Genomic DNA, 25,915 nt, shown 5'->3' on the forward strand with positions numbered 1-25,915 from the left:
GGTTTACTCATTTGAGACTACCCAGTAAGCCATCTTGTATTCCATAAATGCTCTTTAGCAATTCTTCCACTGGTGAAGATTAGGACAAAGAACACTCATATGTATTTAGAATTTCACCCTCTTGTGGTCTGCCTTAGTATTCAGTGGAGGGGAGGTATAGAGGGTATTCTAACTGTAACAGTCGTGCCTGTATTAGTTGTTTAGATTACAAGTTGCAGTGGCAAGTATTTTCTATTTTTGGATTCAGGAATATAATGAAATTTTTCTCAGCTTTATTTTCATGTTCTTCATGGTTGAATTTATAATTCTCTTTTTAAGTTCTTTTCACTTAAAGAAAAGGAATTGAGGGGACACTGGATGGCTAACGCAGTTAAGTGTCCGACTCTTGATTTTGGCTCAGGTCATGATCTCAGTGTTTTGAGAGTGATCCCCATGTCAGGCTCTGTGCAGGGTGTGGAGCCTGCTTAAGATTCGCTATCCCCCTTCTCTTCCCTCCCCCCTCTAAAAAAAAAAAGGAAGGATTGAAGTCTTTTCAGAAAATGTGGTGTTGTAATTCTAGAGCTATAGATATTTTAGAAACATTTACTTAAATGATAATTTTTCTCAACAACAGGTACTTTTTAGTTTTACACATTTGTAAAGCACCTGAGCAGTTTAATATTTAGAGGTTATATCAGAGCATAAATCTACATCCCAGCTCCTGAGGACCATAAATATTTATCTTTTGAAATATAAGTTCCTAACCAAACTTTACTTACTAAAAACATTTTTTTAAAATATGTTGGTTTACATACAAAATGAAATCATCTGTGTAGATTGAATCAAGTGTGCTGATCCCAAATAGATTAAATTCATTATATGTCTGTAAATTACTGGAGAGAGAGATATGTATGAAAATGATAGTTTGTTGCTGTTTGGTGATACCGTGGTGAAACTGAGCTTTGTAACCCAGACAGATGGTGCTATTCTTGAATCTGTCTGCAAGATCCTATAACATTTAAACAGTGGTGTGATTCTCATGAGAACTCATATTTTGATATGTGTAAGTTAATAAACTGATTTCTTTAGTAAATTTTATAAATTTGAGCTGAAAAAGATTTATTTGTTCTTAGGAAAGTCTTCTCCTGAATGTGTTAAGATAAATAGCTTGTTTTGGTAGTTTCTTTGGTAATCTCAAGGAATATTCTAGATGGAAAAATGAATGAAACTCACTAAGGAGGCACTTATCTTCTAAAGGAGCTTTGAATTTGTTGCCAAACTTTCTCATATGGTAGGTATGATACACTGTTAAGAATCCAAAGAGCTGACTTTAACGTATTCCAGAAACTTTGAGAAATTTGGTATAATATATGTTAACGTTCATTTTAGAAAGTAACTGTTGATTTATATTCCTTGAGATCCACCTTACCTTTTTATATTGGAATTGAAAATAGAAATGTTTTAAACACCTCAACCTAGTTTTAAAAAATTATGTGGATAGAACTTTAACTATTTTGTAAAAGTTTGATTTCAGTGGTAATAATGTATGGTTGAGATGAACAAGTTTGTCAATTATATAAATAAAATGTATGTCATCCAACATTTCGGGACATCTTGTCAATTATTCTTTCATTAGGTATACTTTTTATTTAATGCCTAGTCTGTAATAGAGGGGAAAGAAGACTGAAAGGTGATGTTTGATGCTAGATCGGATGACATGAAGAAGCTGGAAGTTTATTCTGCATGCACCAGGGGAATGCCTGAAGGATTTTAAGGAGCATAATGACATGATCAGATGTATGTTTCAGAGAGAGAACTCATGTGGGCTCTGTGGAGTGTAGATTGTAACAGGGAGAAACCAAAGGCAGAGAGAAGGCTCCTAGGGTAGGCTAGATGTAAGAAATCATGCAGGGCTAGTAGGAGCAGAAAGAGATAAATGGATCAAGTGATATTTTGGAGGTAATTCTGATAGGACTTGGTGACCAATTACATATGTCATGGAAGAGGAACCAACTGGCAAACAGACGTGTTCTTTCTTGGTCTTACGGCATTTGCATTCTTGTGCATGTAAAATGAGGAAGAGTTGGAGGCATCTATGTGCTATAGTTGTTAGCAGAAGACTTAGGCTTTGATCACAGGTATGCATTTATGAAAGTATTCACTGAGCCTGGTCTTTGCTGTTAGGTCCTACAGAACTCAAAAAGTTTAAAATAATTATTGACAGGATCTTGGGGCAAAAAGGTAGGTTTAGAGAAAAGAAAGTAAAAAACATTTACATCTATAACCTGCCTGTTTTCAGATAAGATTTGAGGCAGTGAGAAGAGTTCTCTCTGAAGTTGAGGAGTGAGATTTGTAAGAGGGGGAGAAAAACGTGGGGAAGAACGGAGAAGGCAAGGCTGGTAGGGTGGATGGAAAAGGGCCTTTGGAGAGGTGTGGGTGGTGATGGAGGTGGAAATAACACTTTGGCAGAGGAAGAGCTCATGAAACTTTGATGATCAGAAATGGGCATGGAGGAACCCTGATGGGAAGAAAGAAAGAAAGGTGGGGGGTACCCTGACAGCAGTGGGCCTATGACATAGCCTTTATTACATAGAGCCTTCGCTTCTAATAGTGGTAAGCTCAGGAAGCAGATTACATATTTTCTCTGCAAATCTGTTTTGGGATGTTTTCGTTGAGTTTTTTAAAGGTTTTGGTTACATTTCATATTGTTGATATTTTTGGTAGGAGGAGGAAGTAGACTTGTGACCCTGGTTTTCTTCTTGCCTTTGTGGAAATTGCCAATTTGTAGGAATTGGTGTAGTGGATAGAGTAGAGAAGATATTTGTGAAGACTCCAGTGTGAGTCTTTGGTGCCTCTTCCTCATTCTGACTTTTGAGTTCTTTTAAATTTTTATTTCTGCCATTCTGTTTTTGTTTCCTCAATACTTAGCTTTCTGATTGTATGATATTTTTATAGGTGTTAAGAGTATGATTGTTATGCCATGTCGTATCTTTACCTCGCATTTTGGGGAAAGTTTTCCCTTCTTCCGTCCCTCTCTGCTGTTCCCTCCATACCCCTTTGCTTTTTCAGCACATTCCTGGGCTCTCTGGACTGTGGAGCGTTCCCTGCCAGGGCTGTACTTTTACTTGGCAGTGCCAGTTGTCAGTGAAAGCTCTAAAATGTACAATGCACTTCAGAACTCTTTGATGTAATCTCCTTGGTGTGGTGGGGATCCTCTCCTGTTGTTCTGAGTGCACTTACTGGCACAGTGTGTACTATCCATTGTCAATTGGCTGTAATTCATTCAGCCTTCCCATGTGGGTAGATTTTTCACTTGGCTACCCTGAAGGTGGAGAGTTGGCTTTCTTGCAGTTGTCATTTTTCTTTAATTTCTCTCCAAGTGAGGTAGTAGCTAATGAAATATGAAATATTTCCAAGAAAGGTAACTTCCAAGAAATTAAAACTTATAAAAAATGAAAACAGTCCATTAGATCAGATTTACCCCAGCTCTTCCATTCTTGTTAATGTTCCCTTTTTATGTACATAGAGGTAATCACAGCATAAATATAGTTCTTCATTCAGCTGAATTCACTCACACATTTTCCATATGGTTACAGTTTTGTAGTTACAATTTTAAAAGAAAATTGTGTATTTTATATATTTAATAAAAATTATGTAATCAGTTTCAAATTCAAACAATATTCAAATAATAAAACATGAAGGTTCCCTGCCACCATGGGGAGGTAACTACCAGTAGTTTAATTTTCATCATTCCAGAGTTTTTCTTTTGCATATGTTTGTGCATATACATATGCAGTTCCAAAAATTTTTTATTAAATATGAGTACATAAAAGTAGTATGTGTAAATCATGTAGAAAGAATCTTCATGACACAGTGAACACCCATGTGCCTGATACCCAGAGTAAGAAAAAGAACATTTTATCCTTTGCATAATCCTGTGCTGCCCTTCCCTTCCCATTCTTCCTTCTCCCTTCAGAGGTTAACAGCTATCCTGAATTTCATGTTTATCTTTCTGTATTTTTTTTTCTTTTATTTAAGTAGGCTTCACGCCCAGTGTGGAGCCAAATACAGGGCTTGAACTCACGACCCTGCGATCAAGATGTACACTTGAGATCACGTGTTGGACGCTTACCTGACTGAGCTGCCCAGGCCCCCCTATCTTTCTGTATTTTTTAAAAATTTCTTACTTATTTTATTATTTTACTTTTTTAAAGATTTTATTTGCCAGGGAGAGAGGGAGCGCACATGAGCAGGGGCGTTGGCAGGCCGAGGGAGAAGCAGGCTCCCTGTTAAGCCAAGGAGTCTGATGCAGACCCTGGGATCCTGACCTGAGCTGAAGGCAGATGCCTAAACAACTGAACCACCCAAGCATCCCTCTTTGTGTATTTTTAAAAAAGTTTTAATTATGTATGTTTAGGATGTGTGTATATATATAGTTTTGCATGTTTTTGAGCTTTTTATAAATGGAATATACTATATTCTTTTGCAACTTGCTTTTTTAGTTTAATACTATGTTCTAACAATGTGGACTTAAAATTCACTCCTACACCTGTTTATGCATTCTGTTGATGATAGGCATATTTATAGATTAAAAAAATCATGGGGGATAATTCTCCAGCTTCTCTTGTAGCATGCTTTTTCTGCTTAATAGTGTCTGAAGATATTGTAATAAGTCAGCAAATTTAGATATACCTCATTTTTTTCTATATATATTTTTAACAGTTGGTATTCTGCATTATAGGATGGATGCACTATTGCTTGACCATCAGCTATGAGAAACATCATTTCACTTTTTTCTGAGCCAGTACAGTTATGCATTAAATTTTGATAGTTATAGTCAAACATTTAAAAAAAAAGTGTCAGTTTACATTCCTGTGGGCAATATATAAATGTCCCATGTCTTCTGTCCTTGCCTCTAATGAAACTTACTTGAATTTTTTCTACTCTATGTATGAAATAATCTCAGTTTTTTAGTTTTTAGTTTCTTATTTTTAATGAGGTTATGAGCATCTTTTCATATATATGGGTATGCATATTCTGTGGTTTTCTTATTTTTTAAAAGCTTTTAATCTCTAAAAAACCTTTTTGTTTTCCTATTTAAAATTTCCATGCGTTCACTAATAGGAATCTGTATTTCAAGTCAGATCTTCAAATACACATTGTTAGAGCTTTTGCTGTTTCGAAAAGTGCTTATTAATTGCCTGAAACTGTCTAGTTGCTTGCCAGCTACATGCATTTTTCTCATCAAGGTCCTCATGAAGTAGTACTGTTCCCGTTTTTCAGATAAAAAAACTGAAGCAAGAATTTTAACTCATGTAACCAATATGTCATTTTAAACAGCCAGCAGATGATGGAGCGGTCTCTGACTTCAGAGCCCAAACGCATTTAACCATTGTGTACGTATTGCATGCTCTTCGTTCTCCTGTCTAAATCCTCGAAGGGCTTTTGTGAAGCTCTTCCTAGCTCTTCCAAGCATTATTGGACTCTTTCTTTTCTGAGCCTTTTAAAAATTAACAGTGTAGACCATATAATATAACGCAGGCATGAAGGTAGAAATCACTGGAGCATATAGATTTGCCCGAGATTAATGGAGTGATAATACAGTTTACATTTTTTTAAAATTTCATCAGAGATTAATGGAGTAATAATGCAGCTTAAAATTTCTTCCTACAGATAGGGAGATAGATTTTTTTTCTTTTAGAATGCTTTATTCCAAATTGAGGAATCATTTGGAAAATGAAAAAGTAGGATAGTTTATTGTTTTGATCAATGACTGGGGCAAGATAAAAACCTAGGTAACTGCATAGTCTCAAAAAAAAAAAGAACTTATAGGGGCTCCTTGGTGGCTCAGAAGGTTAAGCATCCAACTCTTGATTTTGCCTCTCGCAGTGATCTTGCGGTGGTGAGATTGAGCCCTGTGTTCAGCAGGAAGTTTGCTGGAGATAACTGCTCCCTGCTTCTCTCTCAGATAAATACATCTTAAAAAAAAAAATTATCACCTCACTAAAAGTCATTTAGTTTTTTATTTTTATTTATTTTTTATTTTTTGTTAAAGATTTTATTATTTATTTGACAGATCACAAGTAGGCAGAGGCAGGCAGAGATTGGGGGGGAAGCAGGCTCCCCGTTGAGCAGAGAGCCCGATGCAGGGCTCCATCCCAGGACCCTGAGATCGTGACCCAAGTCGGAGGCAGAGGCTCAACCCACTGAGCCACCCAGGCGCCCGTAAAAGTCATTTAGTTTTTTTTTTTAAATAAAAAAGCTAGAATGCTCACACCAAAAATGACTTAGGATACTACCATAATCATGTGTTTGTTAAAAGCTAGAGAAATAGCTTAAAGAAGACAGAAGTTAATTTCTTTTTTATATGTAAGCAGCCTGGAGGCAGACATTTAAGAGCTGGTTTGGTCCTGTCTGCGTCATCAAGTGTCCCAGGCTTTTTCTTTTTACTCCCTCATCTTTAGTTTATCACAAGTAGTCGCATATTGTCCAAGATGGTTGTTCAAACTCTAGTCATGGTGGTGGCATTCTGGATTGGAAGTAGTAGGGAAGGTAGGAAGGACACACAAAAAATCAACCCAAAATTAACTCCTCTTTTTTAAGGAAACTTCTTCCAATTTCCTTGTAACACTTCTAGCCATATCAAGGAAGTTTTAAGGGAGCATGTTGTTTGCCTCAGTAATATAGAATATATGTTACCACGGAGTAAGGAGCCATTCATGTTTGGGTAGCCAACTAACAGTGTCTGCTATGCAGAGAAAAGGATAGAAATTATTGTCTATAGTCTGTTATTGCAGTTGGATGAGAAATCATCCTGATGACTCTAATGAACTTCATTAAATAATTCAGTTCCTAGAAATTTCACAAGACTTCTCTTTTAGTTTAGGTTAATAAATATAAATCATTAACCAGTGTTCTAATGTACTTAGGTGTGAAAATAATTTTTTCAAAAACATTGCATATTTTCTGAAAGAGATTCATAGTTACTTAGGGAGATGAGCAAGGTGGTAAGATGATGTTGTGGCTATATTAAAAATAGGGGGTTTTTTTTGAGAGAATTTTTCCCCTGAATTCTTCCATTAGTTCGTAAAGTTTTGATTATAGAGGTATAATTTACCTACAAGAAAGTGAACCCATTTTAAGCAAGTAAGTACAATTTCATGAGTTTTGACAAATGTATACCTGTGTGAATCCACCACTGAAATCAAAATAGAAAACATCTGTAATGGCATCCGCATTTCCAGATAACCACTATTCTGTTACTGTAGATTCATTTTGTCTTCTAGACTTTTTTTAATGGAATCATATGGGATATAGTGTTTTGTACCAGGCTTCCTATTGTTATGCAAATAGGTTATTCTTCCTAATGCTGAGTCGTAATCTCTTATATTGATATACCACAACTTGCTTACTTACGTGGGAAACAGGGTTCACTTTATAGAGAAATGTTAAACTTTTAAAATACGGTTGTTTCGTTTTACATTTCCACCAATTGTATGAGAGTTCTAATTGTGATTCCAGGGTAACCAAGATTTTCTGTCATTTTTTTTCAGAAGTTTTGTAGTTTTAATTGTTAGGTTTAGGTCTGTGATCAAGTGATCCATTTTGTGGTTTTTTTTTTGTGTGTGTGTGGTGTAAGGTAGGGGTTGAAATTCTTTTGGTATGTGGGTATCTAGTTCTAGCATTATTTGTTGAAAAGAGTGTACTTGTCTCATTGAATTACCTTGGCATCTCTGTCAAAAATTATTTGAATATATTGGATGTATGTGTCTATGTTTATGCATAAGTTTATTTCTGGATTTTATATTCTGTTCCTTTGATCTGTATTTCTCTTACGCCGATAAAACACTTATGATTACTGAAATTTATAGTATGTCTTGAAGTCTGGACAAATTCTCCAACTTTGTTATTTTTCAAAATTGTTTTGGCTCTTCTGGGTACTTTGCATTTCTGTATAAGTTTTAGAATCAACCTGTCAGTTTTTCATAAAAGATCCTGCAGGGATATTATTGTAATTTCACTGAATCTGTAGGTCAGACTGGGAAGAATTGACTTGTTAACAGTTTTAGATCTACCAGTTCATGAGCGTGGTCTAGCTTCCTTTTTTTTTTTTTTAAAGATCATTAATTTTTATCAACATTGTTTATAGTTTTTGGTATACTGGTCTGGAGCATATGTTATCAAATTTATCCCTTAGTAGCTCATATTTTTCAATGTTGTTTTAAATGGCATTATTTAAAAAATATTATATATTATAATACATTATTTATAATTAATATTTATGTAATATACGAAATATTAAATATTGAAATTTTGAAATAATATTTCAAGATATTATTTCAAAAATATTATACTTTTTCATGCTAGTGTGTAGAAATACAATTAAGCTTTATACTGCAACTTTCCTAAACTCAGTTATTAGTTGTAGTATCTTTTTTGTAAAGTCCTTGAAGTTTTGTAAATGTACATGATAATGTCTGTGAATAAAGATGGTTTCATATCTTCCTTTCCATTTCTGTGCCTTTTACTTATTTTTCTTGCTTTATTCCATTGGTTAGGACATATAGTACGAAGTTGAATAGCACAGTGTACCTCCTTGCTTTGTTACTCATCTTAGGTGAGAAGTATTCAGTCTTTCATTATTAATTGTGATGTTAGCTGTGGTTTTGAACATCTTTTTAATTGGGTTGAGGAAGTTCCCTTTAATTCCTGGTTTACTTAGTTTTACCATAAATAGGTGTTGATCTTGTTAAATGTTTTTCTGCCTCTATTGAGATGATTATAGGTTTTGTTCTGTTAATATGGGGGATTTTATTAATGGGTTTTTTAACTAGTTTGATTCAGTTGCATTGATGGGCTTTTGGACTCATTCAGGTAAACCTGAATTTCCAAGATATACTCTATGTGCAGGGTGTGTTACGATTTTATGTATTGTTGGATTGGATTTTGTTAATATTTTGCTAATGTTTAAAAAATTTATGTTAATGAAAGATCGCATGTAGATATTCTTACGATGTCTTTGTCTTTTGCTGGTAATGTTAGTCTCATAAATGATTTGGGAATTAGCTCCTTCTCTGTGTTCTGAAAGAGTTTGTGTAGGGTTGTGTAGTATTTCATTCCTATTATTTGATAGAATTCGCTAGTGAAGCCATCTTGGCCTTGGAGAATGCTTTGTAGGAAGGTTTTAAATTGTGAATTCCATTTCTTTAATAGAGGGCTATTCAGATTTTTAACTTTTTTTTTTTTTCAAGTTTGGTAATTCTCTTGAAGAATTTGTCCATGTAATCTAAGTAGTTATATTTATTGGCTTGTATTTATTGGATAAGTTTGCTTATAATATTCCATCATCTTTTCAGTGTCTTTAGGATGTGAAATAATTCCTCCTCTTTTATTCCTGATGTTGGTAATTTGTCTCCCCCCCCCCCCCCCGTTTAACCTTTTTTTTTTTTTTTTTAAAAAAAAAAACAACAGGGGGCACCTGGGTGGTTCAGTTGGTTAAGCATCTGCCTTCAGTTCAGGTCATGATCCCAGGGTCCTGGGATGGAGCCTTGCATGGGGTTCCCTGATCAGTGGGGAGTCTGCTTCTCCCTCTGCTCTTACCCCCTGGTTGTGTTCCCCACACCCCTCAAATAAATAAAATCTTTAAAACCAACCAACCAACCAACAAAAAACCCAAAACAAAAACAACAGCTTTTTACTTTACTGGTTTTCTGTATTGTTAGTCTGTTTTATATTTCATTTATTTCTTCTCTCTTCATTAATTTCTTTCTTCAGTTTATCTTTGGTTTAAATAATACTTTTAGCTTCTGAAGGGAGAAGTTTGGAGCAATTTTATATATCTTTCTACTATAAATATGAAAGCTACAGATTTTTCTCTAAGCAACTGTTTTACTTGTACGCCATACATTTTGTATATTTTGCTTTCATAATCAGTTCAAAACATTTTCTACTTTCCCTTATGATTTTCTTTTTGTCTTATGTGTTGTTTAAAGGTATTATTTAATTTCCAGATTTTGCGGGGGAAAGGAAGTATTTTTGTGACTTTCTAATTCAAATCTATTCAGAAATTTCAATTTTAAAAAATATATTGGGGCACCTGTTCCGTGACTCAGTTGGTTAAGTGACTGCCTTTGGCTCAGGTCATGATTTCAGGGTCCTGAGAGCAAGCCCCACATTGGGCTCCCTGCTCAGTGGGGAGTTTGCTTTACCCTCTCCTTCTGGTGCTCCCCCCTGCTTGTGTTCTCTTGCTCATGTGCGCTCTCTCTCACAAATAAATGAATAAAACTTAAAAAATATGTATCGATATTTATTTTATGGCTCAGCATATGGTTTCTGTTGGTGAATGTTCCATATGCATTTGAAAAACTTGTGTATTCTGTTGAGTGTATTATTATCATTATTTATAAATGTCAGTTTGGTTATGTCGGTTGATAGTATTCATGGTTTCTCTACCTTACTGATTTTCTGTCTACTCTTTCTATCAGTTGCTGAGAGGAGGCATGCAGAAATCTTTAATTATAATTCTGGATTTGTCTATTTCTCCTTTTAGATACATCAGTTTTTGCTTCATATATTTTGAAGCTTTGTTGTTAGATGCCTGCACACTTGGGATATATGTCTTCTTGAAGAATTGACATTTCTCGGGGCGCCTGGGTGGCTCAGTGGTTTAAGCCACTGCCTTCGGCTCAGGTCATGATCTCAGGGTCCTGGGATCAAGTCCCACATCGGGCTCTCTGCTCAGCAGGGAGCCTGCTCCCCCCCACCCCACCGCCTGCCTCTCTGTCTACTTGCAATCTCTCTCTGTCAAATAAATAAATAAAAAATCTTAAAAAAAAAAAAAAGAAATGACATTTCTCTCATTACAAAATTTTCTTCTTTATTCCTTTATAAGCCTCTTGGAGTCCACTTTGTTATTAGTCTAGCCATTTTAGCTCTTTCATTATTTGTATTATAACTTGTCTTTATATATAAAGTGCATTTCTTATGGGCAATATATATTTGGGCGTTTTAAAATTTTACTTATTCTAAGAATTGATGTATTTTACTTGTAATGGTCAGACTCTTTGTGTTTAATATAATTGATGATTGTGTTTAAGTCTACTATCTTGGTATTTTTCCTCATCTATCCCGTCTATTCTTTGTTCCCTTTTTAATCCTCTTTTCCTGCCTATTTTTGTGTATTTTTCTTTTTTTTAAGATTTTATTTATTTATTTGAGAGAGGGAAAGAGAGAGAGTGTCGAACACAATCCTGGGGGAGAGGTGGAGGGAGAAGTGGACTCCCTGCTGAGCAGGGAGCCAGAGGTGGGGCTGATCCCAGGACCCTGGACTTACGACCTGAACCAAAGGCAGATACTTAACTGACTGTTTTTGGATTATTTGAGTGTTTTCTTATGATTCAATTTTATCTTCAGTACTGGCATCTTAAATAAACTCTGTTTTACTTTTTAGATACTGGTCAAGGGCTTAGAATATCTACCTTTAAGTTATCACAGTCTACAAGTGTTATTAAATTTCATTTATAATGTAAAAAACCTTAGAACAGTATACCTCCATTTTCTCTTCCTGGCTTTTGTGCTGCTGTTGTCATATGTTTTTCTTCTATATCTGTATACAATCAGTGATGCATTATTTTTGCTGTTAAGAGTTAGTTTGTTTTAAAGAAATTAAAAAATGAGAAAACAACTATTTTGTATTTATATATTTACTATCTCTGGTGCTCATTAGTCTTCTCTATAGATCCAGATTTCCATCGGATATTTTCCTTGTACCTGAAGAACTTTTTAAAAAGAATTAATTCTAGTTACATTTATTACAGTGGAGTTTAGTTGGTTTCTTTCATTCAAAAAAAAGTCTGTATTTTACCTTCACTTTTGAAAGATACTTGTGCTTGATCTAGAATTCCAGATATGGACATTTTTTCCCCTCCTTTCAGCATGTTCCATTGTTTCCCGGTTTGCATATTTTCTGTTGAGAAGTCTGTTGTAAATATTGTCTTTGCTTTTCCTTATGTAATGTGTCCTTTTTCCGTGTTGACAGCTTTTAAGATTTTTTTTTTTTTTAAATCACTGATGATCAGAAGTTTAGCTTTTTTTGTTTGTACTGTTTTGAGTTCACAGAACTCTTTGAGTCTGAAATACATTTTTCTCATGAAATTTGGAGATAGTTTGGCTATTTTTCAAAAACTTTTTCTTATCCTTCCTTCTACCTTTGCGTTCTGGGACTCTAATTACATGCATGTTAGAGTGCTTCATAGCGTTCTGCTTTTATATTTATTCTTTCAATTAAAAAAAAATTCTATTCTTCAGCTTGTATAATTATATTGTATGTTGTCAAGTCCCCTAATTTTTTTTTTTGGGGGGGGGTGGTTTGTGCTTAATTTACTGTTAAACCTATTCTGTGAATTTTTTATTTCATATTTTGGGTCTGGAAATTTTTATGCTTATATATTTTTCATTTTTTATTTATGTTTTCCTTTCAATTCTTGACCATACTTATAATAGCTGTTTTAAAACTGATTTTTAATTCTGTGATCTCTTCCATTTCTGGGTTTGTTTCTCTTCACTGATTTTTCTCCTGACCGTGAGTCTCCTTTTGCTATATCTTTGAATGTCTGATATCCTTTTATTGGATGCTCGATATTGTGATTATTATGTTGTTGAAAGTCTGGATTTTATTTCTTTCCTGTAAAGTTGAATTTTGTTTTGGCTGGCAGTTAAGTTAACTTGTAAATGAGATGATGATTGTGGTGATGATCATTATTTTTGAGACTCGATTATTTGGGTGGTTTAGAGCAGTCTTTATGCTAACATAGGCCTAGTTTCTTACTTTTGAGGCATGGCCCTTTTGTGGTCTCTGTTTAATGCCCATGATATTTAACAGTGTATTTTCACCCTGACTCTTCAGAATTAGTCTTCTAGCTCTGTGTGAGCTGTTGGAGTGATGACTCTCTAGTAATTCTTTGCCTGGCCTCTTGGAATTTTGCTTTTTGAAAATGTAGCTTAGTGTATGCAGGAACATTTTCACAAGAATCCCTATCAGATCTCTGGAGCTCTTTTTCTGTAGAGCTTTCTGGTGATCTGTTCTCATAAATTCCAGCTGCCTCAGCCTTTGCAGGGCCTGCTTCATTTGTTTTCCTTCACTCAGAGATCCTAGCTTTGTGCAGCCTTTGTTCAGTGTTTGAATAGTTTCATATTTTTTGTCTAGTTGTTTTGGGTAAAAGTAAAGTTATGGTGCTTCTTATGTTTAAAAGTCATATTTGCCTGTGTATGTTATCCTAGTTCAGGGGTCAGCAGACTTTTTTTTTTCTTTTTAAAGGATTAGAGAGTTGTTATTTCAGGCTTGTGGGTCATACAGTCTCAGTTGCAACTATTCAGCTCTATAGTTGTAGTGTGGAGGGAACAAGAGACAATATGTAAATAAATGGGTAAAATTGTGTACGGATAAAACTTTATAAAAATAACTGACCAACCCATGGGGTATAGTTTGTCAGCCTCTTGAACTAATTAGTTGACTGAGATACAAATGATACCAGAGGCTCAAAATCTCATGATTGGAAGAAAAGAACCTTTGAGATTCATATTTCAGGTTTGAAAGGAATCTTATAAATTGAGATTGTCCAACTAATCCTTTGATGTTTTAAGCCATATGCAGTGTTGTTTTTTTTTTAAAGATTTTATTTATTTATTTGACACAGGGAGAGAGAGAGAGAGATCACAAGTAGGTAGAGGGGGAGGGGGAAGTAGGCTTCCTGCTGAGCAGAGAGCCTGATGTGGGGCTCGATCCTAGGACCTTGAGATCATGACCTGAGCTGAAGGCAGAGGCTTAATCCACTGAGCCGCCCAGGCGCCCCTGAAGCCACATCCAGTATTAACAGCTTCTCCTTAACACCTTGTATCTGTGCTTCTCAGGGATCTCAGCCAGGGATTCTTTCTTGAGAAAGCTTTCACTGTTGTTGTTTTAATCATCAGTTCTCTGCTATTACTTGGTCTGTGCTGAGCAAATCTAATTCATCTTCCACATATGAGTCTTTCATATAAATTGAAGACTTTATAGATTTCTTTAGAATGTTAACTCCATATTAAATTCATTCACCTTACTTCAGCTGTGCCTTTATTCATTTTTTTTTTTTTTTTGCTGCCATGTTTATTTGCTTGAAAGGATTGAACATGAGGCTATATAACCTCTAGCCATATGACCTGTTTAGATTTCCTGTCCATCCTAGTCCCTCATCTGTTAATTTGTTCCAGTTTATATTTCTGTCAAAGTGTGGAGCTGGGAGCTAAAAGCAGTATTGACTAGTGACTTGCTGTGTAAGATCTGTTGTGTAGGATCTAGGTACCATGTTTTTATTAGTGGAGCTTAAGATGGCAGTAACTTTTTTTGTAGCTATTTCACATTGTTTAATTATATTAAGCTTACTGTCAAAATCTTTGGACCCCTTTCACTGATACATGTGCTAAACCAGCTCCCTATTTTTTATCTTTATGTTTTTGAATTAATATTGGTAAACTGAGGGCTGAAAATGAAATCACAGTTCTGGAAAAAAGTTATTATGAATCAGCAAAAATATACATATGTTAGAAAGCATCTTTGATATACAACTTCATTGTTTAGAGAGTTACATTGTATTTCTCACAATATGGAAATCATATGTTAGATGGGAATCACATGGAGGCCCAGTGACCTATTGGCCTCAGCCCCACTGCAGAGGGAATGCGTCCTTGGCAAGCTGCTTAGCTATGGGTAGGAAGAGTTGAGCAGACCTAGGTTGGAGGAGGCATGCAGCTGGAAGTATATCTCTGCTTAATTGAAGTTTTTTGTTTTTTGTTTTTGTTTTCATTTTTTTTTAAATTTTTTTTTTTGGGGGGGGGGTTGGGCAAAGGGAAAAGGAGAGAGGTGCCTGGGTGGCTCAGGCATCTGCGTTTGGCCCAGGTCATGATCCCGGGGTCCTGGGATCAAGCCCTCCACTGGGCTTCCTGCTCAGTGGGAGCCTGCTTTTCCCTCTCTCTTACCCCTCCCCCTGCTTGTGCTCTCCTCTCTCTCTCTCTCTGTGAGATAAGTAAATAAAATCTTAAAAAAAAAAAAAAAGGGAGAGGGAGGGAGAGAATCTTAAACAGGCTCCATGCCCAACATGGAACTCGATGTGGGGGCTCAGTCTCACAGCCTTAAGATCATGACCCGAGCTGAAATCAAGAGTCACATGCTCAACTGAGTCACCCAGGTACCCCTTAATTGAAATTTTTATAGTCTAGCAATGGAGAAAAGAGGCAGAACACAATATTTTAACATATGGTAAATAACCTTTTGACTTTTGCAGCACAGTTTGGGGGAAACTGAATTATTCTTAAGCTTAGAAATTTGGTAGACTCAGTCTACAAAATGGTATAAGTGAATTCTCAGTATTAGTAACTTTGATGTAGTAAATAAATTTTGCTGCTACATTTTTGATTAGTTTTCTTCTTTTTTAAAAATTAGAGTTGTATTCATATATAGTTAAAGAATCAAATGATTCTACAAGGTTTTTATGAATAATACACAACTGCTCCTGGCCCCTATTTTACCTTTTCCAGAGACAAACATTTTCATCCCCTCTTGTTGATTATCTGGATTCTTACTTAAATGTTTTTAAATATTAAGCTTGTAGTTTCTGTTAAGGTTTTCAAATTCTTCATCTTTCACTGTTGAAGATGAGGATTTAGCTAATTGATTCTACCTCCTACAAATACTTTTCCCATCCATCCATTTTACTGAAGTAGTTATATGGTTCTTTTGGTTAGCTTATTCAGTGTTAACATTTGTTTGATTATGTTAATGCATGGCTGAGCCACCCAGTATATTCTCATTGCTTCTCCTTTTCTGTGTAATTTTGAAGATAGTAATTACCTTTCTTTCTTTTTTGCACTGTAACTTTTTTGTATATTTTAAGTTAACCCTTCCCATTCTTTTTGCCTATCGTCTGAGTCCCCTTTTAAGACTTCTAGATGTATTCTGTTAGTACCATCTTCTTGAGAGATAACCTGTTGTCAGCAGTTTAAAACCTGTAACCATCTGATAATTTCTGTTTTTTTTTTTTTTTTTTTTTAGGAATTCATTTTGCTCTGTCCCGTGTTGGATCTGTTTCCTGGATCTCATGGCTTATATGGTTTATTCCCTCTTTTTAGAGATGGGATACATGGGATACATGGGATACATCTCCAATAGCTTCCTGAGAAACGGTGTTACTTTTTGTTTTTCATTTGTTTTTTTAAGGCCTTGCATCATTTAAAATCTATTTATTCTACTTACATACTTGATATTTTAGATTGGCATAGGTAGCTAGTTTGGAAATACTTTTCCTTTAGAATTTTGAAGCTATTGCACCACATTGCCTTCTTGCTTCTGGTATTGCAGTTGGGAAGTTAGAAATCTTTCTGATTTCCTGATTCATTGTGATCTCTTTATACAATATGGAAGCTTTGAGGAACTTCTCTTTGCAGTGTGTTGAAAGTTTATATGCCTTCCTTGAGCCTCTTTTAATGTATTGTTCTGGGTATTCAGAGAGTCCTTTCAATCTAGAAATTCACATTCTGTTTTTCTGGGAAATTTTCTTTAATTATTTTATCAATCATTTCCTCTTTTTCATTTTCTGTATTTTCTCTTTTGAAAGCTCTATTATTTGGTTTTGAACTTCCTGGGCTGCTCCTCTGATTTTATCTCCCTCACCCTCTCTATTTTTCGTTTTTGTATATCTGCTTTACTTTCTGGGAGAAAGTCAATTTCTAAACTTTATCTTCCAGCCCTTCTGTTGAGTTTTATCATTCTGGCATCCTTATTTAAAAATTTCCAAGAGCTCTCTTTTAATTTTTTGTTCTTCTTTTCTGAAATAGTGTGCTGTTCTTTTTAAATGGTTGCACTATTTTATCTGTTTGAGAATATTAATTTTTTCTTCTCCCAATGTTGTCTGTTTCCTCTGAGTTTTCTTTTTGTTTCTATTTGTTTTTGTATCTGTCATTCCTTTATGTTTTTCCTCGACTATTTAGTAGTTCCTGGTTTTCTGTTCATGTTTAGAAATGGTGGACTAAGAAACATCTTGGAAGTTGAGTATGTGAGTGACATTTGTTTACTGTGTACTTCACTGATCTGGGTGGGCTCATTAGTTGGGGAACCTCTGATGTCAATAGTTTGAGCTCTTTTCTCTTGAGCTGGTCAGATTTCCCAAAGAAGACTTTTCCAGATGCCTCTCTCTGGGGGATGAAAGACTGGCTGCCAGCTTTCTGGGTGCTTAGAGAGAGATAATGGGAGAGGGTGGTTTTTAACTTCTATTCTGTACATGTTCACCTAATGCACTGTTTTCAGTCTGATTCCCTGCATTCGGGTGTGTCTGTGTCCCCCAGTCAGGATAACCTCTGTTGTTACTGGCCCCAGAGTATACCCTTGCATTTGTTTGATGGGGTAAGAGGGGCAGTGGGGAGGGTACCTGGGTTCTAAGTAGGCTTTCAGCCAGTTTTCCTTATTTTATCTCCTCTCTGCCTTTTAACCCTCCTTCCAGAGATACCTGTATTTTTGATTCCTGAGGTTGAGGGGATTCTGTAAAAATTGTGTTTTATCTGCCCTTTCTCCATAGCTAGGATTCAGTGTTTCAGGTATTATAAATTTCTTTATCTCTTGAGCATCTATTTCTTAGCTTTCAAAATCTTGTTGCTCTCATCTCCTCTCCTACCTTCCATTGTGATTTTATGATTTAAGGGAAAAGCAAAACAAAAACAAACAAACTCTTTACTGATGTTTTAGAGGGATTTAAGAGAGCAAAAGCAGATGTGTGTGTTTACCCTGGTGTCTTTACCTGGAGCTGATTAGTTATGTTTTAACAGAAGTTTTCTATTATCCCTGACTTTTTTTCTTTTTGTGACTCAAGTTGAGGGATGATTTAATATGTTTGCTGTATATCTCTGGTCTACCAGAGTAGTAACCCTATCACTGGAGGTTGTGAGATGAGGCAGATTTGGAATTTCCTAGTGCGCTCATGTTAGTCCCTGTTGATCACAGCTACCTTTTCTATACACTCTCCTAGAATCCTGCTCAGGATTGATATTAAGGTAATTGTTCTATAGTTTGAGAAGTCTTTCTTTTACCTGTTTCTTGAAAATTCAAATCTTCTGGCAGCTCCCCTATTTCTACTGATCATTCTAAGGCATATAATTAAGGGTTCAATCTCATTTACAAGTTGCCTTTGTGAGTGGGATGTAATTAGCCTGGGCCAGGAGACTTGAACTCATTTATAGAATCTAGGTCAACCATATCACTTTACAGGTCAGGAAGCTACGGTCCCTGAGATGGAGTAGATTTCCTAATGTCATATAGGTAAGTAGTTGAAAAACTAGGACTTGAATCTAGATCTTTTGATCTCCAGCCAGTGTTCTTTCCATAATACTACACCCTGAGTTCATTCATATCAAGGTCCGTAACTTTTACTGTTTGGTAATCACTGAGTATAGTTTTAACTCCGAGGGGGAGACACTGCAAGTATATACTGTTCTGTGTGGTCATGTGGGTTCTGATTGCATTGGGTCAGTGCAAATAAATGACTTCCACTGGAGGAATTTATCAGCTCATTTCTTATGTGTTGTGCCTAAAGAATAGCACATTAAGAATCAATATAAATTTTCTTTAAATACATTCCTGCTGTTAGAAAGTGCATTTATCCTGATTCTGTTACAATCTATTTAATTCCATCCATTCTGAACTGACTATAGTGGCTTTCTATTTAGGCCAGGGGAGTCTCTGCCAGTTAAGTTCAATTTTCTGAGGACCGTGACTACCTGTACAGCAGATGCCAGCCATTAATGAGAAAATTTCCTTCTAGCCTTTCTTGCTATTATTAGAATTGTTGTTTTCTTGGTTTGTTATACATATCCTCTAAAAATTAGCTTGTGTAGATCTAGTCTTATAGTGGTAACATGCAAAAGAAGGCATATAATTATCTAAGTGAAATAAAAAAAGTCTTCTATTCATGGGATGGTGTGTGGGCACTCTTGTACTAGTTTTCTTAATACCTCAGGAAGACTAAAGAAAGATTCATGAACTTTCTTAAATTAGAAAGTATGGCCATGAGCTCTTGCCATTGCTAAATTGAGTAGATGACAGTTTCTTTGTACTATTTTATAATCCTCTAGGACTAATTTTTACCATTAGCCTTATGAAGCAGCATGGTAGAGTGGGAAAGAATTTATGCTTTAAATTCAGTTATGCTTTAAATCGAGTTATATTTGGGATCTGCCATTTGCTGCCTGTGTAGTTAAGGCAGAATTATTTAACCTGAGTCCTAATTTCTTCAGCTGTTTGTGAAGATTAGAAATTACATGTGGTGATGCTAGTATATTGTTTAATGTTAGAAATTACACAGTAGTGAAGACCCTACTGTGGTGCTTGTTATTAATAAATAGGTGATGACTCTGTGGTGATGGTTGTGGTTATTATTATATATATGTGCATATTGTTTTTGTTCCTTGTATATTTTAATTTCATCCTTTTGATTTTATATTTTAAAAACCATGTAATTTTAAAATTAAAGATAATTATGGATTGTTTGTCTTTGGCAGAGAGAAATACTGTGTTTTGGGATAACTTGTCTCTAGAAATATTTTAAAGGTTTGCTTCCCAATTTTGAAATCATTAGAAAAAGAATTTTGAATCTTGGAGATCTATACTTTTGTCAGAAATTGGTCCATAGAAGTTTGTGTGGAATTGCTTTTTTCTTTTTTTTTTTTCAAAGATTTTATTTATTTATTTGACAGAGATCACAAGTAGGCAGAGAGGCAGGCAGAGAGAGAGGGGGAAGCAGATTCCCTGCTGAGCAGAGAGCCGGATGTGGGGGCTCGATTCCAGGATCTTGGGATCATGACCTGAGCCCAAGGCAGAGGCTTAACCCACTGACCACCCAGGTGCCCCATGGAATTGCTTTTTAACTCTAAATGTAATCATGGTATATGGGGACATGTATTAGTCTAAGTGAGTATACATCCATAATAGGGATTTTTTTTGGACAGTATTTCAGTATCACTAAATTGTCTTTGCTCTTACCAAACAGTAATTCCAAGTTTAAAGCTAAGTCTTTAACATTAACTTTATGCTTAGTTATCTCTGTCAGGCTTAAATAGTGGTCCATTTTTAGATTTTCCATTGAAGACTGGTATAATGATATTTAATTTTAGCTTTAAGGTAAAAGAACTAAATTGTTTTAAAATAATTGGACATTTTCCAGTTTTTCCAGCTGAATTAGTTATGAAGTGATTAAGTTTGTAGGCTTGTTGTTACGTCACTTGCATCTGTATTCTGTCACTTCCTAGAACAACTCCATAAAAAATACGGAGCAGGTGGCCATTCCCTTTATCACTGAGACCAGAGAAGCACCAGTAGGAAGTTAGTGCAAGTGCTAGGATTAGGAAACCATTCTTCTGAATCAAAGCCAAATATTTTGTTTGCTGAACCATGTGGAATGTTATAGGTGAAAGTATTCTAGTGAGTAAATTGCCATTCATAGATTTCTTGGGGACTGTCTCGCCTAATGTTTAAATCTCTGATCTTAATTTTCTAAACTTTTACATACGGTTATCACAAACACCACAGTAGTGATTTATATTCATTGGTATCTTTCATCTCTCCTCCCTTCAGACCCCCGCCCCCCCGGGTCCATGAACACAGAACACTAGTTTAGGTGATGATAAGAAAAGTTAGTCTCCTACTTAACTTTTCTGATTTCAACTGCCCCCCTTTTAGTCGTCTTATTTAGTTTGTTTCTTTGACATTTATTTAAAAATTGAAGTTAAGCTTTCTGTTTAAAACATACACACACACACACACACACATTGCTTTCATTTGAAGAAATAAAGGAACTTGTCTGAGAAAAATGCAAAAAAGATATGAAAAAAGAGAAATTGTACTGTCATTACTAGTAATGATAGCTATATCATTTATACTTTTTGCATAGGCCAGGCATCCTCCGAAGTATTTTGTATACATGCTTATTTAATCAACTCTGTAAATACTGTTATTCTCATTTTTGTGGTGGGAGATGAAGGATAGGTAACTTGCTAAGTACTTGCTACTTAGAGCTAGTAAGTACAGAGTTGGTGATCAAACCTGAAGGCTGGCCCCGGGTTATACCTCTGATGAAATAGATGATAATGGTTTCCTCTAAGTTGAGAAAGGGCTGAATATGTTCGTACAGGGACACACCATCCTGTTAAGATACGCAGTGTGGGAGGAGGTTATTCGTGTTGGTGGTACTATTAATTGAAAAGCTGTATGGTGGCCCTCATCCATGAGTCTTATATTCGTATTTGTTGGTAATTGTGCATCAAGCATTGTCTCCTAAGAAAATAATCAGGAAAGTATCAATGCTCAAGAGTGTTTACCAGTTATTATTATAATAGTGAACAAAGTGGAAGATTGTTTAGTTGTTATGGGGTAAATTATGTTTTTTTCCAATAAATAATAAATATGCAAACATTAAAAACTTTTTGAAGGATAATATACAAAAATGTTTATAATAATTCAAAAAGCAGGATATGAGACTGTGTAATATGGTTCCAAAGTAAAAATTGTGTATGTACAGAAAAATAGGAAGAACATACATTAAGACACTAATACTTATTTTTGATGTGATTTTGGAAAATATTCCTGGTGTGATTATTTATTTTTGAACTTACTGCATTATCCACATAGTACTTTCATACACAGAGAAAACAAAGTGGCATAAAGGGGAAAGCATAAATGATGCCAGTACTAGCTTTTACTAAGAATATTCATTAGAAATTAGATTTGCATATCTCATAATGTGAAAGGGATAAGTTCCTAAATGCCATATAGTTTTAGTTTGGATGTTATTATTTTTGGAACCATTTTTTTTTTAAAGTGAAGCACTTGTTTAGGATCGAAAAAAATTGATATATATTTTTTCTTGAATGTGTTCATTATAGTGATTGTTTCAGCACTTCAAATTTGTTTCAGTTATGTTAACAGAAGATATTGTTATTTTTCTACCCTGTGGTACTTGTTTTTTGAAAAACAACTATAGACAGAAATTGACTTGATGGGAATGGGGAGGGGAAGATGAGTAAGGATCCAATGCAAGGGACACGTGGACTGTTTTTGTACAGAATTATGTTACGAATCCGTTTTATTGTCCATTTTGACTGCATGGTTATAGTTTACAGCTACTTAAATAAGGAATTCACCTTTTGTTTGTGTTGAAACATCTTTGAATTTTAGTTCTTTAGACCTCTAAGATTTATGAAACTTTAAAATACAAATGTAGGGGCGTCTGGGTGGCTCAGTGGGTTAAGCCTCTGCCTTGGGCTCAGGTCATGATCTCAGGGTCCTGGGATTGAGCCCCGCATCAGGCTCTCAGCTCAGCAAGGAGCCTGCTTCCCCCCATCTCTCTGCCTGCCTCCCTGCTTACTTGTGATCTATGTCTGTCAAATAAATAAATAAAATCTAAAAAAAAAAAAATACAAATGTAGGTAATGGAATAAAGATCCAGGTTTTGCTCTCAGCTGGTTTCGTGTCAGTGTTTTAAAATGTGTTTAGAAAACAAAAGACAAAACTACATTAGGGAATTGTTCTTAGAAGCGAAGTTTCTTTCTGTGTTACATGCTAAAGAACATGCATAAATTGGTGATAACTTTGCATCCATTTCATTAGTAGCTTGCTTTGGTGTTAGTAATAAAGCACTATGGTGTTATGGGCTCACTGCTTTCCTGATTAAAGATGATTCAAACTGTAACTTCTTCATGGAAAGAAATTGAGGAAATCCTTTGAAAGAAATTATTTCACCTTTACAAACTTATTATTTAAACTCTTACTTGATTTCAAAGTATAATTTATGAATCACATACAGAGTAACAAAATTTTTATATGTAAGGACTTTATAGTAAGTTTTTGGTAAAAATGGTTCAACTGGAAATAATCATCATCTGTTTGTTGTAATTTGGTATTTAATATAAAGAGCTGTGTAGAAATCTTGATATGAAGAAGTGATTTTTTTCTCCCTTTAAAAATCAAGGAGGACTGATGAAATTATTCAGTGAGAGAAATTTTATCTGAAGTAATATAGTTATTTTAGCAAATTTTCTTGTCTGAATGGGAGCTTGTTCTTAGTATTCTGTGACTAAGAAGAAATACCAAAACCATTGTAATTTTCTTGTTTTTTTCTAGGCTGAACTCACGGGAATCAAATGGCGTAGGTACAATTTTGGAGGGCACGGGGACTGTGGACCCATAATTTCAGCCCCAGCCCAAGATGATCCAATCCTGTTAAGTTTCATCCGTTGTCTGCAAGCCAACTTGCTGTGTGTATGGCGTCGTGATGTCAAACCAGATTGCAAAGAGTTATGGATATTCTGGTGGGGAGACGAACCCAACCTAGTGGGTGTAATACATCATGAACTGCAGGGTAAGCTTTTTGTTTTTTCTTAAAAACTGTTAGCATCATATATATTTCTTAATAGTAGTAAATTTCAAAAAGAATTTATTAAGACTTGCTGAGAAAAATCCAGTTGTTTAATGTGTGTCTCTCAAAAGGAAGGTCCTCACTCTTACCCCTCTTCTTTCTGTGTCCCCTTCCCCCCAGATCTCTTGTTCTTTCCCAGTCATGCTAGGAACCAGAACCTGTGAACCACTGTTTCAAAAGGAAATATTGTGTCTCCTAGATGTTTTGGGGGTGGAAACGAGGCAAGATCCACTGTTTTAAAGTGATAGTGAATTGTGAGTAATTAGCAAGTCAGTGAAAAAACAGAATTGTTTTTTCTTGGATTGTGGCTGTTGTGGTTCATTACCAGCTGAACTCTGGTGGAAAATTATAAAGTGATAATAGAAAGTTAGTACAAGTCTTACTGGACAAAATTATGAGAGGACATCGGATAGTATTCTGAAGAAAGATTAATATAAAGAATTTGGTATAATTTTGATATGGCAAGTTTTCCTTTGTTTTGTTTCTGCATTTTATATAATTAGGTGATTCCAGAAAATACTTGGTCCAGTGTTGCTTAATTTTTAACTTCAGATTACATCTGATATCTGGAAACTTTGAATTAATACAAGAGTTTCATTATTCTAAGTTACTTTTGGTATTTACCACAGATTTATAACCATTGGAAACGTTATTAATATTCTTGAATGCTCAAAATTTTTTACTTCTTTACCTAAATGTTTCCATCTAGCATGCTAAAGAACTTTTCTAAATCAAGATTAGTTACAGTCCTTAGGGTAGTACGTTAATCTTCCTGACCTAAGTTTCCTAGAGCCAACTTTTATTATGTCCAAACTAGTCTGTATTTTGTTAGTGTGTGATTGAAAAAGCTCAGATAGCATTTGAAATGTTTTGTTAGTTGATATATTTAGTATTTTTTTTTAAAGGCAGGAGTAAAACTAACTTTATATTTGAGGGCCCGTTCTAAGGTGTTTGAATTTGCCTAAAGGATTTCCTGCCAACTTTTGCTTGATACTTTCCTAGCTTTCCTTTGCAGCCGTTTTTTAAAAATCTGTGATATCCCGGGCCACAACAGCCAGAGGGCAGTAAACCTCAGTGGACTAATTAGCTGTTTACCTTATGGTCCATTTGTCTATTCAACACAAACCTTTCTTTCCATAGTTTGTAGAATATTTGGTTTATAAATATAAGAACGCTGTCTGGGTAAGATTGCTTACTTAGCTGGTTAATCAGCAGACTATCAGAACTTACATACATATCAAAGCGTATTTCATGTAGTTAGCAAGGAACTCAGGTAAAATTAGTTTAACTGCATCTGGATTCCATTTATCAGGGTTTTTAAAATAAGATACCCCTAGAAGATAATTATAACATCTATGTTTGTCCATTTAAGTATCAAAACATATATTTTTGTTCTAAAATTTTTTACACATGTAGTAGAGGAATAGAGCATTTTTGTTTGTTCATCCTTTATTTCTCATGATTCTGATTCTTAATCTCCTTCCATTTCTCTACTCCATATTGATACCGAATGTTTTAACTTTTTGGTCTGGTCTTTATTTGTTAGCAGCACAAATTATCACTTTATAATAATGATGAAACCAAACCCAAATTTACCTGATGTATAAAGTTATTTCTCCATACCAACAAAGTGCATAATCAGTGTTCTTAGAATTAAGTTACTGTGTTATTTCTCATGGACTTTGTTACTGAGTTAACAAAAAGATGAAGGCTATTTAAAATTTTTATAGTTGCTTTATTTATTTTTTTATAGTTGCTTTATATTTCATTGATGTATTGAGTATTTTTTTGGTAAAGAATAAGGAAAGATCGACTTTTTTTTGAACTGTTTTTTACAAAACACAGAAATACTACATTTTAATTAGAAAATTAGGAAAACGCAACTGTCAAGTGAAGAGAACAAAAATCCTGATGTCTAAAACAGTTTTTTTTTTTTTTTTAAGATTTTATTTATTTATTTGACAGAGGTCACAAGTAGTAGGCAGACAGAGAGAGAGGAGGAAGCAGGCTCCCCATGGAGCAGAGAGCCCGATGTGGGGCTTGATCCCAGGACCCTGGGATCATGACCTGAGCCGAAGGCAGAGGTTTTAACCCACTGAACCACCCAGGCGCCCCTAAAACAGTTTTAATATTTGGTATTTTTATGTATAAATGGAATTGATATTATACTGTTTTGTAATTCCATTTTTTTTAATCTGACAATATATTGTGAATGATTTCTCATGAGAATGATTATTTTTTATTTTTATTGAGTCTGAAAACAGTGTATGCTGTTTATTCTCTTGTGTGCCACCAGGAAAGTAATCCAGTGATGGAACAGTCATAACTTTGTTAAGTATGTCTGTTCTCTTTGATATGTTGAATTGGGGAAAGTTACTGGATTAAAGTAAAGCCTGTGAAGTGTCCATTCCATACGTAAAAGTGGTTGGAAAAGGTAATTTTATATG

The 25,915-nt window shown here is 35.1% G+C and overlaps 1 protein-coding gene across 1 annotated transcript in view; it reads left to right on the forward strand.

Annotated features, from left to right (window-relative positions):
* LOC116878504 (mediator of RNA polymerase II transcription subunit 13-like) overlaps window positions 1–25,915 on the forward strand; it is a 46,574-nt gene that overhangs the window by 12,348 nt on the left and 8,311 nt on the right. Inside the window, exon 2 of the mRNA XM_032876101.1 lies at window positions 23,174–23,411. Coding sequence (XP_032731992.1) covers window positions 23,174–23,411 — 238 coding nt within the window. The remainder of the gene's footprint in view (window positions 1–23,173; window positions 23,412–25,915) is intronic.

This window comes from Lontra canadensis, unplaced genomic scaffold (assembly GCF_010015895.1).
Source record: "Lontra canadensis isolate GAN:19392208 unplaced genomic scaffold, GSC_riverotter_1.0 scaffold58, whole genome shotgun sequence".
Classification (NCBI taxonomy): Eukaryota; Metazoa; Chordata; class Mammalia; order Carnivora; family Mustelidae; genus Lontra; species Lontra canadensis.